Here is a 15,793-nt window from a genome sequence, read left to right as displayed (position 1 = left end):
CTGTCTTTCGTCCCCTACTGTCCAACTAAACCATCTGAAAACTAACATGTTTCATCTCCAACCCAGGAATAGGAGGCAACATCTTCTCCCGAATAGGCCGAATCGCCTCTGCGAAATTCTCCGTCTCCTTAGCCCGAACATGCGCATCTACACTATCCCACCCAGCAGCGAGGAAATACACAACAGCCTTTCCATCGGGACTCTTCGCATGTGGCAGCCTACTGGGTCGGTCAACATGACCCATAGCCCACGACTTCGGCCCAGCCTGCTGCGGCAGCTGCTCGACTAGCGCCTTGCGGAAATTAATCAGATCCGTGCTCAGCTGTTTGGTTTCTGGCACGGAGAGCTGGCTCGCAAATGGGAGCGCGCAGAGCTCTGTGACCGGGTTCATGGTTAGGGTTGCTGTGCATCTGATTGGTGGGACTAGGGTTACGTAGATTGATGTTGGGGGTTGGGTGTTCGAGGGGTCGAGGAAGGGGGCTAGCAGGTTTGTATCTGTTGAGCAGCGGGCGTCGGTCCAGTCTGTTGGTTTGTTAGTTGGTGGCTCTCTTGGTTTGTATGATTGTATGAATGTCGGGTTGTAGGGTGTAGTGGGAGTTGTATAAAATGGTGTATATTGGAGCTGGAGGGGTCGGGTATGGAACTTGACTTGTAGAGAAAGCTGGACAGAACTTACCTACGACCCAGACGATCGTGTTTGTATCCTCGACCGTGCGTCCCCAAGACGAGCTCTCATGGCCGTTTTGGTGTTTGGTCGCACGGAGGACCTCCATCAAAGCATAGCCTTCTTCGTTCGACGGGTCTTCCGGTTTGACCGACGGCTTGACCCGGAAGAAGATAAATTGACAGATAGATTGAGACATGTTGGTGATACAGTGGTGTTTACAACTTACACAGAGTGAAAAGGATTGTTCTACGTGGACTGATGTCACAGAATGATGTCATTTATGAGTTTGACTGTAGCTAAGAGGAAATCCCCACAATTCAGCCCTAAGATCTTAGCAAATTCCCAACGCCCAAGTTCATGTCAAAATTAGAGTCAAAGGTCGTCAACGCCGCGCAACTTGGTCTTTTTCCCGTCGATGGCGTTCTTGAGGTTCTGGACCAAGTGCTGTCGACGTGCTGACTTGGTCTTCCAGCGGGTGGCTTCTTCAACCGGAACATCAAGCTCGCCTGCTCCCTCCACACTGCGAAGGCGGCTATGCTTCGCTGAGCCAGCGATACTAGCCCGGAAGTTGAGACCGCGAGTTGCGGACTCGGGGGTGTGGTAGGCGCTTCCATCGAAAGAACCACGCGAGCCGGGAGTCATGGGCACTCGGCCGGCAGTCTTTCGGGGAGTGGTAAAGGGTGATCCTTCACGGCTAGGGGATGCACCTCCGGTAGGTTCCACGCCAAGCCGGCGCATCTGCGATTCAATGACATCGATATCGGTTCGCTTGCTCTCGGTCATGGTCATCATAGTGTTGAGGGTCTTGATAACAGCTTCCACCGTAGGTCGGTTGCCACTGGCTCCATTGGCTCGGGGGACATCGGCAATTTGGGCGCGTAGGAGAGACACGGCCTGCTCGATATCGGCCAGCTTGGCCTGGATGTCCGTGAATGCCGTCCGGAGATCAAGTTGGAGTGTAGACTGCTCGGCGGAAAGTGGCGCTTCAAGGATGGCGCCAATATCAGTGTGGGCATCCAATGTCTTGCGAATCCCAGCGAATTGGCTTCGCAAGGTGATGACTTGCTTGGTGAGAAGGTCGCGGCATTCCTGCAGCTTCTCCTCTACTCCTTGCACACGCTGAGATTCGAGCGAGCGAGAGATGGTGGCAACCATTTTGTGGAAGTTTTCGATGTCCTTAAAGAACAACTTGACATCAAGAATATCGTTAGGGTGTTCACCCTGGAGAATGTAATCCCACTTAGAATCATCGGACTCCTGTGCGGGCTGGTGATAGGCAAGATAGGCCTTCACTGACCGGGCATTGATGCCTGCGGTATCAACCATCGAATTGGAGTCGCGGTAGAGCAGCTCAATCTGTCCAGGAATACCTGGCTTCGCCGTCTCGCCCATGTAGTTTTGGTGGGGCAGGAATGGATCAAGGGTGTCAGCGGGCTCGATAGGTTGAGCGAGCTCGTTACGAAGTCTCTCGTCCTCATCATCGTCAGATAGAGCAAGCTCTTCCTCCTCCAATGCCTGGCGCTGAGCAGCTGCGTGTGCCCGTTCTTGCTCTTCGCGAGCAATGTCACTGGCCTTTCTGAGGTGCCTGTCACGCTGCGCAAGTTGCGTCAGAGAAGTCTTCCGGGAGTGCAGCGCACTTGTAGACACCTTGCGACTTTGTGGTCTCTCTGAGAACATCACTTCCTTGCGGGGGCCGCCTCTAGTCGGGCTAGGTGACCGGTGAGGCTCGCGGCTGCTTTGAGCAGTGGGCCCGGGAGGGGGGAGAAGAGGCTGCTTCGGAATCTCACCAAAGAGCTGTCTCGGCAACGGTCCCTTACTCTGTGTAGTTTTGGCAGAACCACTGAAGAGTCCTCCCGTAAAGCTTTTTTCAGATGGTGCACCAAATGAACTTTCTGCGGATGGTTTGGGACTAGGCGCCTTCGTCTCCTCGTGGGTGATCTCCTCACCACTGTCACTGAAATCAGACTCATCTGCGTCGGAGTCTGCATCAGGTACTGGCACCGCCTCTTCTGCAGGTATACTCTTGGGCTTCGAGGTGACAAAGTCCGGTGGCAACGGCGCGTCCTCGGGGCTAGCAGGAGTCTCAGACTTCTTAGGCTTGCTCATAAAGTCAGGAGGCAGAGGAGCATCGTCCACTTGAGGTACAGATTTCTTCTTGGGGATGAAGTCAGGAGGCAGTGGGGCATCAGTTGATGCTTTGGGAGAGGCATTTTTCTTGGTGAAATCCGGAGGAAGAGGGGCGTCTTCTACCGAGCTCTTTGAAACGTTCGAGGAAGCTGAGGTATCTCCCGGGGCGTAACTAGCCCGGCTAGTAGGATCGGGGGGCAATGGAGCCTCTGACTGATCTTTCTTTGGCGTTTCAGTCTTATCAGAAGGCGCCGACAAGGGACTTGTCACCTGATTCTGGGAGGCAATGTTACCGAATGAGAAAGAGGTCTTGTTGGTTTCAGCCGAAGTCGTGGTCTTAGAAGATTGCTTCGTAGAACCGAATAGCGAGGTGGGAGGCTCCCCAGTGGGTTTGGGTCCACCGAAGATAGAGAATGGCTCGTTACTCGTAGGCGCGGCGTCGTCCGAGTCATCGTCCATAGACTCGCTGTCGGAGTTTCCTTCTTTCGGTGTCGACACCATGTCATCAAATGATCCGCCAAATGAGAATGCCCCTGAGGAAGGAGGCTTGTCTGACTTTGGAAGATCATTAGCGGCGGTGCCGTCACCCTTGAAATTGGATTTAAGCTGGAATCCACCTAACCCGGCACCGAAAGGATTCTTCACTCCATTCGCAGAGGGGGTCGCGAAGGATGTTTCAGACTTGGGCTTTTCGAAAGCCGAGCCCTTGGAGAAAGCATTCTCCCCAGAAGCAGGCTTAGCAAATGGCGACTCGTCTGGCTTGGCCACACCAAAAGCACTCTGCCCGGTAGCAGCCTTTGCAAACGGTGACTCGTCTGGCTTGGCCACACCAAAAGCATTCTGCCCGGTAGCAGCCTTTGCAAACGGTGACTCGTCTGTCTTGGCCGCGCCAAAAGCACTCTGCCCGGTAGAAGCCTTTGCAAATGGTGATTCGACCGGCTTGGAGAACGGCGATTCACTTGATCTAGCCGCAGCAAAAGCACTTTCTCCAGAAGCAGCCTTGGCGAACGGCGATTCGCCTGGTTTCGCTGCCGCAAAACTACTAAAGCCGCCTCCACTTCCAAACTGACTGAAACCTCCCCCAGTAGATGCACCGCTAACACCAAATGGATTCTTTGGGGCGCTGGACTGTCCAAAGCTAGGTTGTCCAAAGCTGGGTTGTCCAAATTGGGCGCCGGGCTGAGAGGGAGTTCCGAACGATGGGGCGGCGGGAGCCGGGGTCGAAGGTGTTCCAAATGCCGGTGCAGGACTTCCGCCGATCTGGGTCGGACTGCCGAATGACGGCTTGCCAAATGCAGTCGCACCCATAGTCGATGCACCAAGGGGCGACGGGCTGCCAAAGGAAGCACCGCCAGCTGGCTTTCCGAAAGAGCCTGAGCCAAAGGTCGAGGTATTGCCAAAGGATGACTGTCCGAAGCCAGATTGGGGTGCAGCTGCCGGGGCTGCGGCCGGGGCTGCGGGCGCTGCAGGCTGAGCCTGTGGTACCTGACCGGCTGAAACCAATCCGGAGTATGGAGTGTTCTGGCGAATGGCTTCGGAGTAGAGAAGCCACCAAGACGAGAGGATGCCATCGTTATTCAAGAGGAACAATCCGGGAAGAGGGCTTGAACTCTCGGAGATATCTGAACCTGGGAGCGGGTCCGGTACAGGTTCAGTGGCTGACAGGTTTGGTGCCAGACCAATGACTGAGGTTTCATCAACGGAGTCCTTCAAAGGGACACTGGCGCGCTTTGTATCATCCGAAACCTCAGTGGTCATGAACTGTCCAACATGGAATTTAGTTCTCTCATCGTTTGCTAGAGGCTGATCCGATCGAGTAATCAGTCCAACATCGGTGGACACGGTCGACGAAACAATCAGGACGTCCTTCAAGTGAGGCTTGTAGTCTCTGATTCTTGTGATGAACTGGTATGCAGGCGCACGCTTCAGGGTGAAACCCATGGTCGAGCAAATCTCAGGCAACTTCTGAATCAAGAACGGGGCCTGCTTGCGTCGAGTAATGATGTAGTAAGAAGATGCTGGGATCATTCCCATATCATCTTCTAAGATGTTGGGTGTGTAGACCATGAAAAAGACGTCGTTTTCCAGCCATGCGACGGATGAAACTATATAGTTGTGAGTGAAAGCGCACTTCAAGATCCGACTAATAGGTTAAAAACATACCATGGCATTCGCCTTCAAGGTCAGATGGCCGGGGGATTTCATCCTTCTTGGTTCCATCTGGGGTCATCTGGTATGCGGTACCGTCGGCCAACCCAGCCACAAGCTGCTTGCCTTTGTTGCTCCACGAAACGCAGCTCACACCAGTCTTGAGGACCGGGCCGTTGAGACCAGGGACCGTATTGCCGGCCTTCAGGTCAGCAATAAGCAGGTCGCCATTAACGGTGACCAGTGCGACAAGTGTGGAAGTAGCATCAGGGTTCGGCACGAGAGCGCGGAGCGATACACCATTCGTGGGGATCTGCAGCGCGGGTTGCGCATTACCCTGGGTGAGGCTTGTGGTTTCAAAAATTGAGATGGAGGGGCCGTTCTCTGTGGCCAGAATCAAGGCATCGTCGGCCGGACTGAATGCGATATGGGTAGGGCGCGCGGGAAGAGGTATTGTAGCATGGGGTTGAAAGGCCTTTGTCTTCTCCATGTCTTCTCCGGCAGGCGCCTCAATGGCCTTGCGTACAGCGTCATTGCTGCTGATTGCGAGCGCATCTGGACCAGCGCCAACAATCAGGCCTTTGGTATGCGCGACTGCGAGAAGGGAAGAGGTGGGAGCTGGAAGGGCGTCGTCGGGCCAGGCAGTCGGGAGGAATCGAACGTTGGCGTCGCCTGAGACACCTTTGAAGCCGATTTCCTACAAATATGTTAGAACAGAGCTGTCAAGGTCAGTGAAAGCTCTAGCGGGGTGGACGTACGTCGGTAAAGACATCAGGTAGCTCTGAGCCAAGCTCCGCGCCGCCCCCAGCGGGGGTGGACGCAGGGAAGCCGAAAGACATCTTGTATTTCTCAAAGTCTGCAGAGACAGAACGAGTAGTATCACCTAGAGGTGAACTTGTCCTGAAAGCATTGGCAGACGGGGAGGTGGGAGGTGTAGGAGAGAAAGAGCGTCGGTGGAGTGATTGGGGACTCCGGTTGAAGAGGTGAAGGGTGCGCGTGAAAATCTTGAGGTCGCGACTTCTCGCAATCGAGAAGAAAAGCAAATGAAACTAAGTAACCCTCGGAGATGAAAAGTGGTAAGAAAGCAGAGAACCCAAAGTCCATCTGAAGCCGAAAATAATGTCCAACAAAAACACCTTTGTTCTGCCTGACGTTTCAGGCCATTAGGCTGCGGGAGCTTCGTCACTCCAAACAGCTCACTTCCTCTTCCTCCCATCTTCAGCTTGCTCCCCTCCATTCTTCATTCTACCATTCACGACCTCCGCCGTATCTGATTTTCTCTCTCTTATACACCTTCGCTTTTCCGCCCTCTACTCAGATATCCCGTTCCGCTGGTCGCGCACCCAGCGTAGTTCACGATGCCGGGCTTCGACTTCTCCAACTACAACCGCAATGCGGCGCTTCATGCCAGGGGCGTTCCCCTCCCCAAGGCTACAAGCACTGGTACAACAATTGTGGGATGTGTCTATGATAAGGGTGTTGTGGTACAGTACCCCATGATTCGAGGGCTTTGGGAAGCTCTTTGATTCCAGGAGCTGACATTCACCGTGATTGCAGATTGCAGCAGACACCCGAGCCACCAGTGGTCCCATTGTAGCAGACAAGGTGGGCAACAGACAGCTTACTCTGATCATCCACTCGGACACCCTCTGACATACCTCTTCTGATAGAACTGTGAGAAACTACACTACATCGCGCCCAAGATCTGGTGTGCCGGCGCCGGTACCGCAGCCGACACCGAATTCACCACCGCCCTCATCAGCTCCAATGTCGAACTGCACTCTCTATCAACAGGCCGCGACCCCCGCGTTATCACCTGCATGACGATGCTGAAGCAGCACCTGTTCCGGTACCAGGGCCACATCGGAGCGTACCTGGTGGTTGCGGGCGTTGACCCGACCGGCACAGGTCTGTACACTGTGCACGCACACGGTTCGACAGACAAGCTGCCGTACGTGACGATGGGATCCGGATCGCTTGCGGCGATGTCGGTGTTCGAGTCGATGTGGCAACCCGACCTGGACCGCCAGGGCGCTATCGACATCTGTGCCGAGGCGATCAAGGCTGGTATCTTCAACGATCTGGGATCTGGTAGCAATGTCGACGTGTGTGTTATCGAGCAGGACAAGCCTACGCAGTTGCTCCGTAACTACATGAAGCCCAACGAACGTGGAGAGAAGGAGCGCAACTACCGCTTCCCTCGTGGTACGACTGCTTGGTTGAACCAGAAGGTTATCAGCAAGGAGGATATGAAGAAATATGTCACCATCGAGACTTTGTCTGGTGTTGATAACCTTGCCACCGGGGAGAGCATGGAGGTTGATAGTTAGATCTTTTTCTCGATACATAGGCCAATGGCCTTCAATTGATTAATGCACGCACGGTGGCTTTCTTCTGTCTCATTATGTTTCCCTACAATTGTACTGATCCAACGTTGTGGACGTACAGTTTTATGCTACAAGCTTAGAATATACGGCCAGAAATGGAAGGTTTCAAAAGCTTGACATATAAATGCCTTGTAGAATTTAAGCTCTCATCAAGCCCGCAGGCAAGTTGAGTATGGGTATCTATAATTTATAGTACAGAACCTCACGCGGTTGAAACCACCAGCACATACATGCACGGATTGCAATCAACAATCATAATCGTCATCAAACGTCATCGACTCCCTGATGGCACCGAAGGAACTGAGCTGCTTAGCAACCTCAGGACCCTCGAACTTGCGAATGATCCACAAGATATACTCGTACCGGGTAGCTGAAACGTAACCACCATCACGACGATACCGAGTCACACCAGCATGATACAATGCCCGGCAGAGCATTGGATCGACGGGGCCACTGTGTCTGCGAAGGAAATCGTAGAGCCAGTGAACCATGTGGTAAGCCTGACACGGGGACAGGGTTTCGCAGCAGGAGAAAGCGATTGCCAGTTTGTTGATCAGGTCAACTGCAGCATGGGGTTCGGGGTACTCGGTTTGAGGCGGGTGGTAGCGGACGAGGACTTTTTCGTCGGGGTGAGGAATGGGGATCCAAGCTTTGTTGAGGCAGAGCTTGAATGCGGTGTTGTTGTTCATTATTCTCAGGACAGACCAGATGCTCTGTGAGTTTCCTGTTCTGGCAAGATGCAAGAATTCATCCACCGTAGCTGGGTTGGTCAGATTCATGCGCTGGAACATGTCCTCGAATGTGCCATGGAAAAGTCTTTGGACTCCCTTGTATATGGACGGGTTTGTCCATACTTCAGCTAGGGAAAGCTGAGCGGTTTCTAACCGCCAGAGAGTGTCGCGGGTGGTTTTGGTGATGGCGTTTTTGCCCTTCGTGTTGAGAGCTAGCGGCAGAAGGCTATTGCATGGGAGGTCGAGAGCATGGATTTCCCGCATCAAGTCTGTGAACAAGGATCCGTTCTTGGATTGGGCCACGAGTTCAAAGAGATTGAGCAATGAGGAAATTGGTCGATCTGTTGTTCGGGCCACTTTGCTGTACATTGGCCCCATAGATCGGCTGATATTGCGTAGAAGCCAGAGGCGCAAGACAATCTGGCGTTGGGTTGAAAGGTTCAAAGGAGCCTGCTCCTGTGGTGCTTGAACCGATGGAAGAGGGAAATCGAACCAGATCTGCGACTCTGCGACAGTCCAGACAGCTGTAATCCTCGAAAGGCAATCCTTCCATCGTTGAATCATACGTTTTCTGGAGAGTCTGTTTGCTGAAGAGGTTAACAATGACTCGGTCACACGGATGAGACAGTCCGCAGCACAATTCACATCCAGTTGGGTAAAAATCTTGTCAGGATAGGGCAGGCTAGTCTCCAACTCGGCCTCGCCCATAGCTTCCAACCAAGTTTGAACCAGAAGGGAGGGCCATTGGCTGCGAGAGCCAGCATCATGGGTTTCGATAATGACTTCTTCAGCAAATTCAAAGCTGCGAATACTGAGGAGCTCTCCAAGCCAAACATCGATAATCTTTCTGTCCAGATCGTGATATCCGAGGATATTGCAAGATCCGATAGCTTTCCACATAGCCTGGTAGTGCTTCAACAGCTTCTTCTGGTTTCCCGATGCCAACGTCCCTTTCCGTGCTATCACGATATTTGGCAGAGCAGTGATAATCTTGCAAATCTCGTCAGTCGAGATCAAACCCAGTTCCAGCGCACGGTTGATCGCATCCAGGACGGCGGTTCGTTTTGCGACCTTTTCTTGCCCCCGGAGAAAGATCTCGACTGCCGCAACATAATTCCCAGAGCCCCGGGTGTTCAAAAACGGATCATCGAGAAAGGCAATTGCTTCCGTAAGGTTCCGGTCCGAACGCGCGAGTAACCGTTCGAATATCTGTCGACTGTATCGTGGTTCCCGTTGAAGGTCAATCCTCAATCGACGAGTGAAATCCCGAGCATCATCAATTCCCCAATCACTGCCACTTAAAAACACCTCCAGTAGCTGCTCATTCGTTTTGTAGTATGTTTTGACGGGCTCCGGCGAAGCATTGGAAACACGGAAATCGCTGGGCTCAGGTACAGGATTCTGATCAGAGAAAGGAAACGGAGTATCAGGACCTAAAGAATGATCGGCCAAGCCTTTTGAAACGATTAGCTCAATCAAAATACCCAATCAACAGCCAATTGCAAAAACATACCCTGGGTCTCAAACTGAGCCCTCTGCCACGGATGGTCCGTCCACTTCATATGCTCCCGTCCATATCGACCAAACAAACACGAGATATCCTCAGCGGAGTTTCCCCCGAATCCAGCAAGTGCAGTATTCCGTCTCTTCGCAAGGCGTCTTCGCGCCTCCAGGGGTCCGGGGACACAGCTCCCATGGCGCCGCTGGCCGTTAGCGAAACGACGGAACGTGGCTGCGAGTAGGTCATCGCTGATCCACAGGTGGTCGAGCGTCGGGGTTGCAGGTGGTTTTAACGCATGCCGGTAGGCATGTCTACCGAAAGGCATGAGCTCTGCTGTGATATGGGGGAGCCAATTGCGTTGGGCTTGTCGCATGCACTCTGGATCAACTTTCAAAGTGGATGGCAGCTTTTTCTTGGCGGATGACTAATCCACACGGCAACCAGCCAATCTGCGGGCTTCTTTTATCAGCGTCTATAGATCCGGGGACTGTGGTGGTTTAGTCTACCATTTGGGATTTTGAGTAGGGCCTTGTTCATGTGTATGTGTCTACAATTTTCAGCTGTATGGTACCCTTTCAAGCGAAACTCTGTGGATCGAGGGCAGATGATTTGAATATCCTCAGATTTATACAATCTCGATCAAATATGAGAAGGCTAACATGTAGAGAAGAATAAAAAAAGAAAGTGAATAATGAATAAAAACGCCAATCCAATGCATGCAGAAGTTTGCCCACCAGTGGTATCACATGCTAATCATCTCAAAGAAGACATAATAGAACGATGGGGTAAACGAAAACATTCACAAGGGGAGAAAGGGAGTTCAAGAGGCTTCGGCTTCACCAGCAAAAGGCTTCCTCCCTGTGACAACATAGTAATCCATGTAGGCATGGACATTCCGGTCTTGGATACTCTTCCTCACATCAACCAGGAACACCTCGATCTCCGGTTTCGACCAGCCAAGAGCAAGAAATGGTTTGTATGACCACCCCGATAAAGCCTCCAGCCAATTTCTCTCACTCCACGCACCGAGCATCTTTAACTTTTCATTCTGGGGCCAGGTATTTAACGGTATCTTGGAGACCCGCTGTTCAACATCCACAAACCCAATCTCTTTCATCCACCGATCGATTCGGTGTGCGATGCGGAATTGCCGTGCTGGATCAGCGTCCCGGCCTGAGCGCACGTTGAGATCTACCCAGTCGTGCAATGCAAACGCGCTGAATCCACCATCAGGGTTCTCGGGGGGCATGGTGTTGTCGTCACATTGTGGCTTCGGGTCCAGCTCTTGACATTCTAACGAGGCACCTGGCTTGAGGTGTTTGAATGCCTGCCGTAAGATACACTTGAAGGACGGCAAGGAACCTGTCATGTGGCCGATGTGGATAAAGTCAAACTGGTCTGCATCCCAGAGCCACTCTTCTTCTGTGGCGTCGTCGATGAGGAAATGCACGTTTGGTGGGACCTCTGTAGGCTGCACGGGCGAGAGATCTGTCCCCGTGATCTCGGCATTTGGAAACAAGGCCGCTGCAGGAAAGTTTGAGATGTGAGACAAGAAGCTTGGAAGTTGGGGGCGGGAACTCATACCCATCTCGATTGGCCATATCCCTGAACCGGTGCCGATATCGAGGATTTTTTGGGGATCTGCAAGTGGGACATGGAACAGTTTTCCATCCATGACCATCTTGAACATGTGATGCTGCATGTCTAGACGATCCAGTTCTTGTTCATCGTTGGGATAGACATAGGCTGGAGGACATTGGGTTAGATATGTTTGTCAGATTACGGCCGGAACTGCGAACATACCTCCCTCGTGGTACTTGTGATACCGTCTGCCATTCTCGACAGGATAGTCCGTCACACTGTCAGTTAGTGACTGTGTGTCACTGTCATATTGTTAGTGACCTTGTTCCAGAGTGTGACAAAGTAAGACGTGGAAAGTGAAAGTGTCCAGGAAGAATTACCATTCTGCGCGAGGTATCTGCATGATCTCACGTTAGCATCCAGACAGAGCTTGAAAGTCAATTCAAACGCATGAGATCAATAGCAAAGTAAGGTGGACATGGGCTGCATGGGTTATAAAACAAGCTTACAGGAGGTCTTGCACCCATGATCTCTGATCTAGCCCAAGCGGGATGAGCAATGTAGACCAGCCCTAACGAGGGTGGGAGAATGGGAGCAGTGAGCACCAAATCGGGATATTATTCACGTCCCAAGTAAGAGGAACCAGGAACCTTTTTATCGGAGATTCCAGCAATGGTCATGCTCTGGGGAAAAGCTAGGATAAAAGAATAATTTCACCCATTCCAGGAAAAAGCCTCAGACCGATGCAAAACCCGGCATGACTGAAATGAGCCCGACAGGTTGGGTTAAGTTATAAACTGGCAGGACGGGAGGACGATCCGGACAACTATAAATCACCGTCGATCAGAAAGCAAGTGGGGGGGTATGTATCGGACGTCAGAGGGGGCGCTTCGGGCGTGATAGGAATTAATACGGTAATCGGTCTGTTTCCCACTTTTACTCAAAGTTTGTAGGAAATGATTGGAGAGATGGTAGGGTGTGATCATTTCTCCAAGTTTTAACACATACAGTAGAGCCGAAATACACATACGGGCCTAAAGTCAAAGCACTAAAAAGCACTAAAATACCGGATTACCTGACTCCTACCCAATTCCTCGGAACCAACCTGCTCAAATCGAACACCTAAATCCTGATCGCCTTTTGATCGACCAATAGTTACCCTTTCCATCCTGCTGGGAATTTGCAACCGGCCCACGGGCCGCTTCCCTTGTGCTGGGACTGAGGGTTATATTCCTTTTTCTATACTTAATGGGGACACTCTTTGTAATTTCAAAGCCGCACCTAACCATTTTTTTTTAATATGCTAGTAAAAGACACTTGGCAACAGAGGCAACAGAGTTCGGCTAAACTCGCAAAGCCCCTTGGCCCCGCAGACGTGGAGCTGTTAGGATGCCCCCTATGTTACGGATATTAATTCCCTTCAACTCGGATCGGCATTCATTTCACGGTCCTTTGTCCTGTTTCAATCTTTTCCAAATCATCACTGTTTTAGCAGGACTTCGGAACATTAACGTCAAAGCAACCGGGCTTATAAACTTTGTTTGATCCTTTGCAAGAGTCGGCCGTAATAGTTACTCTCCTTCTATATCGGGTCCTAGCGGTGGGAAGTGAGGTGATCTGTCAGAAATAGCGTCTCCAAGGAGGAAGCCTAGGCTTTCCCCAAGCATGCTGACACAGTAGCTAATGCGCCAGTGACAGTTCTGGGCTCCTCCAATTTGGGGTAAAGGTACTGGGGAGGAATCTTCCGCCAATCTCATCCCTGAGCGGAGCACATGCGATCTGGAACATGCAGCACGGAATATGCGAAAGGGGTTCCGGAGGCCCGGGTCTCCTTATTCAACGATATTTCTACATTATATTCAGTTCAATGCAATTAATATTCAGAACTACTTAACTAAATGTGCAATCGCTTCCGCATTGTAAATTCCGAACTGGCCAATCCCACACTCGGTCGTCCTGCAGGCAAAATTGAACCTATCGATACAGGGGAACCTTACATGAAAACAAATATACATGTATCTCTTCTCATCTTGTATTCGGATTACTCCGAACCCAGAGACCAAAGAAAAAAGGCAAATCGTAGATATTATAGATGTTGCATGAAAAATGCACTGAACAACCTTGCATACAGACATCCCAAACATACCCCTGCAGCCCGTCCCAAAAACCAGCCGACCTCCCATGGAGCCGGGATTTCAAGGGGAGCCGCCGGGGCTTTATTGGGAATTCGACGAGTCACAACAGTTCGCCCGGACCCGACGACTAGGATCGGGGGATCCCAACACGTCGGTAACGCCCGGCTCCAGAGCCGAATTCTGGGACTACATACTTGGAACCTGGGTTAACGTGTTTTTGTTCCGGAGTCGCATGCCTAGGTACGTAGGTGCGATTTCTTGGTTGGTAACTCCCCTCTAAGGGCAACGTATTGAGACATGCACATACACGGCTCGATGAACACGGAAGCATGCACCGTCTCTTTGTTGCGGAGGGCCACGGTGGTGGGGGGTTTCTTCTTTGGGATCCTTGCTTAGGCTCTAATTAGGCTCCGACATCATTCCGGGCCTTTTGCGCGGTTCAAAATTGGAATGGGCCTGCCACTGACTCGGGGTCGACTCCGAATGCGACCTACGACTCACGTCAGACAAAATGGTTAAAGTCCTCAACTGATATTCGGCTACACTTGGTTTGAGCCACAGAGGCTGAAATTAGGATGAAGCAACATGTCCATGCAGGAGTGAGCGGGGTTGGTATCCCGGATAATTCAGCCAGTCCCTGTAGACTGGAATTGGGGAAGAAGCCAGCGCATATTGGCAGGTAGGCTAAGCATAAGTACAGGGAAAATCACCCTAAAGATGCACCTTGCTGATAACGTATAGCATGTTGCATCTAGGTGCAATTTTGACAACTCACCGAACTGTCAGATTGTGCAGCCTAAGGAGACTATCGTCGCATCAAGTAAGACATGCAGCTCTCATCTCCTCGTAATCCGTCTGGACTTTCGGTAAACTACGTGTCTTGCATATAGAATGGCTGCAGAGAGACAGTTTACTGCTTGGGATTTTGACAAATACTGTGTTCCCCACAGACGTCAGTAAGTAGCATTGGCTGGGGAACTATACACCTATCCGCAATGTCGACTGCTTGGCGGTCTGGTATCAAGTTCAAGGCTGTACTAGGATGAATTACGAGAATACGGAGAATACAAAGGAGAAAAAGTCCCACAGGAACATCCCTCAACCCAATGGGCCCAATGGGCCATTCACCCTGTTAAAGTGGGTGCGGGGTGAACTACAGGATCATCAAGTTTCAAAAATTCACCGGTTAAGCGACCAGCACGCTCCCACCTGGCCACTTGGGGTAAAAGTCAAAGAGGACCCATAGTTGTCGCTTAACCAAAGTGAAAAAAAAAACTAAAGATTTGGAATTGCGAGCTGCAAAGGGGAATCTAACGGGACTGTGGAGGGCGGGAGGGCTGCCCAATCGGGTCTAAACAACGAGAGAACGAGCGACACACAATTTTCCTCAGATGCAAGCGAAGAGTAGATCATGCTGTCTAGAGTGTCCTAGGTTGGTCTGGAGAGCGAACATCATATCCCTCACCAGCCAATGATATTCGCTTGTGGCCCTTTAGTACACCCCTCGGAGAGCCTCCATAAGCGGGAGTGGCTTCACAGTGACCTGGAATACGTGAATGGCGGCTTTTGGAAAGATTTGTCATTTCTCGAAGTTTAAATAAATCTATATCCACCTCAACTCTTCCTCGTATTTCTCCGTGGAGACTTCACATAGGCTATGGCATCATGAAACATACCCGTCAAAAGGGCGAGGACGGGATTTCGTGGACTCGGGAAATAGCTCCAGTTAAAGCGAACACTCTCCACCGAGGCGTATAGCTTTTTATTGGCTTGCAATTGTATACTATAGAGCTCCTAAAACATGCGGCGCAGAAAAATAAGAGATGAAATGTGCAGTGATACTACCTTACTGGCTGACAGACATCAGTCTGATTCTTTAATGCCCCTTGCAGAATTCACGTATGTGGACAAAGATTTGCTTGAAGTCAATCAAGGCTATCTCGACCTTGCAGTAGGCACATTCTGTGAGTATGTATCAGATCTCATAAATGAGCTATGTGTGATATGTATCTCTTTGCTCATTTTTGTGACGAAGTCTACTCAACTCAAATATATATGAGGAGCTGGATGTTCAATTAAATAAGAACTAGGTAGGGAGAAGGGTGATATACTTCTATTTTTTTATGGCTAATTTCTATCTTCTTGGATGAGTTGATATGGTTGTCAAGCTCGGATAGGATAATCTTCAACGAGATATATAGATAACCATATCTGGCTTCCCAAGAAGTACATCAATAATAATTCGGAGGAGTAGGTGAGGGTAGTTACGGGACAAGAGATATATATATTCGTAGTTCGGGGGATTCTTCAACTATATCTAAAAGATCAGCCGCAAGCAGCTATGTACCTAATCTATATCATAAGTAATTGTAAGAAAGACCACAAAGAGAATCCAATGAGCCAAAAATCCAGTCAGCTAAAGTATGGGATGCTTCTGAAAGCACACTTCCCAAACGGGTTATATTGCACACATGTCGGCACGGATAAACCAATATCCGATATGACGCATCTCCTCA

The 15,793-nt window shown here is 50.9% G+C and overlaps 5 protein-coding genes across 5 annotated transcripts; 1 reads left to right on the top strand and 4 right to left on the bottom strand.

Annotated features, from left to right (window-relative positions):
• Nucleotides 1-25: 25 nt before the first annotated feature.
• Nucleotides 26-863, bottom strand: PENARI_c025G00156 (uncharacterized protein; the record flags this gene model as incomplete). The annotated part of the gene is made up of 2 exons (XM_022635757.1): nucleotides 26-522; nucleotides 677-863. 2 exons carry the CDS (start codon nucleotides 861-863, stop codon nucleotides 26-28), a joined length of 684 nt encoding a protein of 227 aa, XP_022484275.1.
• Nucleotides 864-1,039: 176 nt separating this feature from the next.
• PENARI_c025G05284 (FG-nucleoporin NUP159) lies at nucleotides 1,040-5,781 on the bottom strand (the record flags this gene model as incomplete). The annotated part of the gene is made up of 3 exons (XM_022635809.1): nucleotides 1,040-4,899; nucleotides 4,958-5,639; nucleotides 5,701-5,781. 3 exons carry the CDS (start codon nucleotides 5,779-5,781, stop codon nucleotides 1,040-1,042), a joined length of 4,623 nt encoding a protein of 1,540 aa, XP_022484384.1.
• A 519-nt stretch (nucleotides 5,782-6,300) lies between these two features.
• Nucleotides 6,301-7,272, top strand: pup1 (proteasome core particle subunit beta 2; the record flags this gene model as incomplete). The annotated part of the gene is made up of 3 exons (XM_022635792.1): nucleotides 6,301-6,426; nucleotides 6,500-6,547; nucleotides 6,613-7,272. 3 exons carry the CDS (start codon nucleotides 6,301-6,303, stop codon nucleotides 7,270-7,272), a joined length of 834 nt encoding a protein of 277 aa, XP_022484387.1.
• Nucleotides 7,273-7,574: 302 nt separating this feature from the next.
• Nucleotides 7,575-9,886, bottom strand: PENARI_c025G02991 (uncharacterized protein; the record flags this gene model as incomplete). Its single annotated transcript, XM_022635787.1, has 2 exons — nucleotides 7,575-9,514; nucleotides 9,574-9,886. 2 exons carry the CDS (start codon nucleotides 9,884-9,886, stop codon nucleotides 7,575-7,577), a joined length of 2,253 nt encoding a protein of 750 aa, XP_022484362.1.
• Nucleotides 9,887-10,381: 495 nt separating this feature from the next.
• On the bottom strand, nucleotides 10,382-11,669 carry PENARI_c025G06296 (class I SAM-dependent methyltransferase; the record flags this gene model as incomplete). The annotated part of the gene is made up of 4 exons (XM_022635821.1): nucleotides 10,382-11,307; nucleotides 11,365-11,444; nucleotides 11,523-11,539; nucleotides 11,652-11,669. The coding sequence occupies 4 exons, from the start codon at nucleotides 11,667-11,669 to the stop codon at nucleotides 10,382-10,384; spliced, it is 1,041 nt and encodes a 346-aa protein (XP_022484340.1).
• Nucleotides 11,670-15,793: the final 4,124 nt, after the last annotated feature.

This window comes from Penicillium arizonense (genome assembly GCF_001773325.1).
Source record: "Penicillium arizonense strain CBS 141311 chromosome Unknown PENARI_contig025, whole genome shotgun sequence".
Classification (NCBI taxonomy): Eukaryota; Fungi; Ascomycota; class Eurotiomycetes; order Eurotiales; family Aspergillaceae; genus Penicillium; species Penicillium arizonense.
Note: the sequence above shows the minus strand (reverse complement) of the source record. Positions and strands in the feature narration are given on the sequence as shown.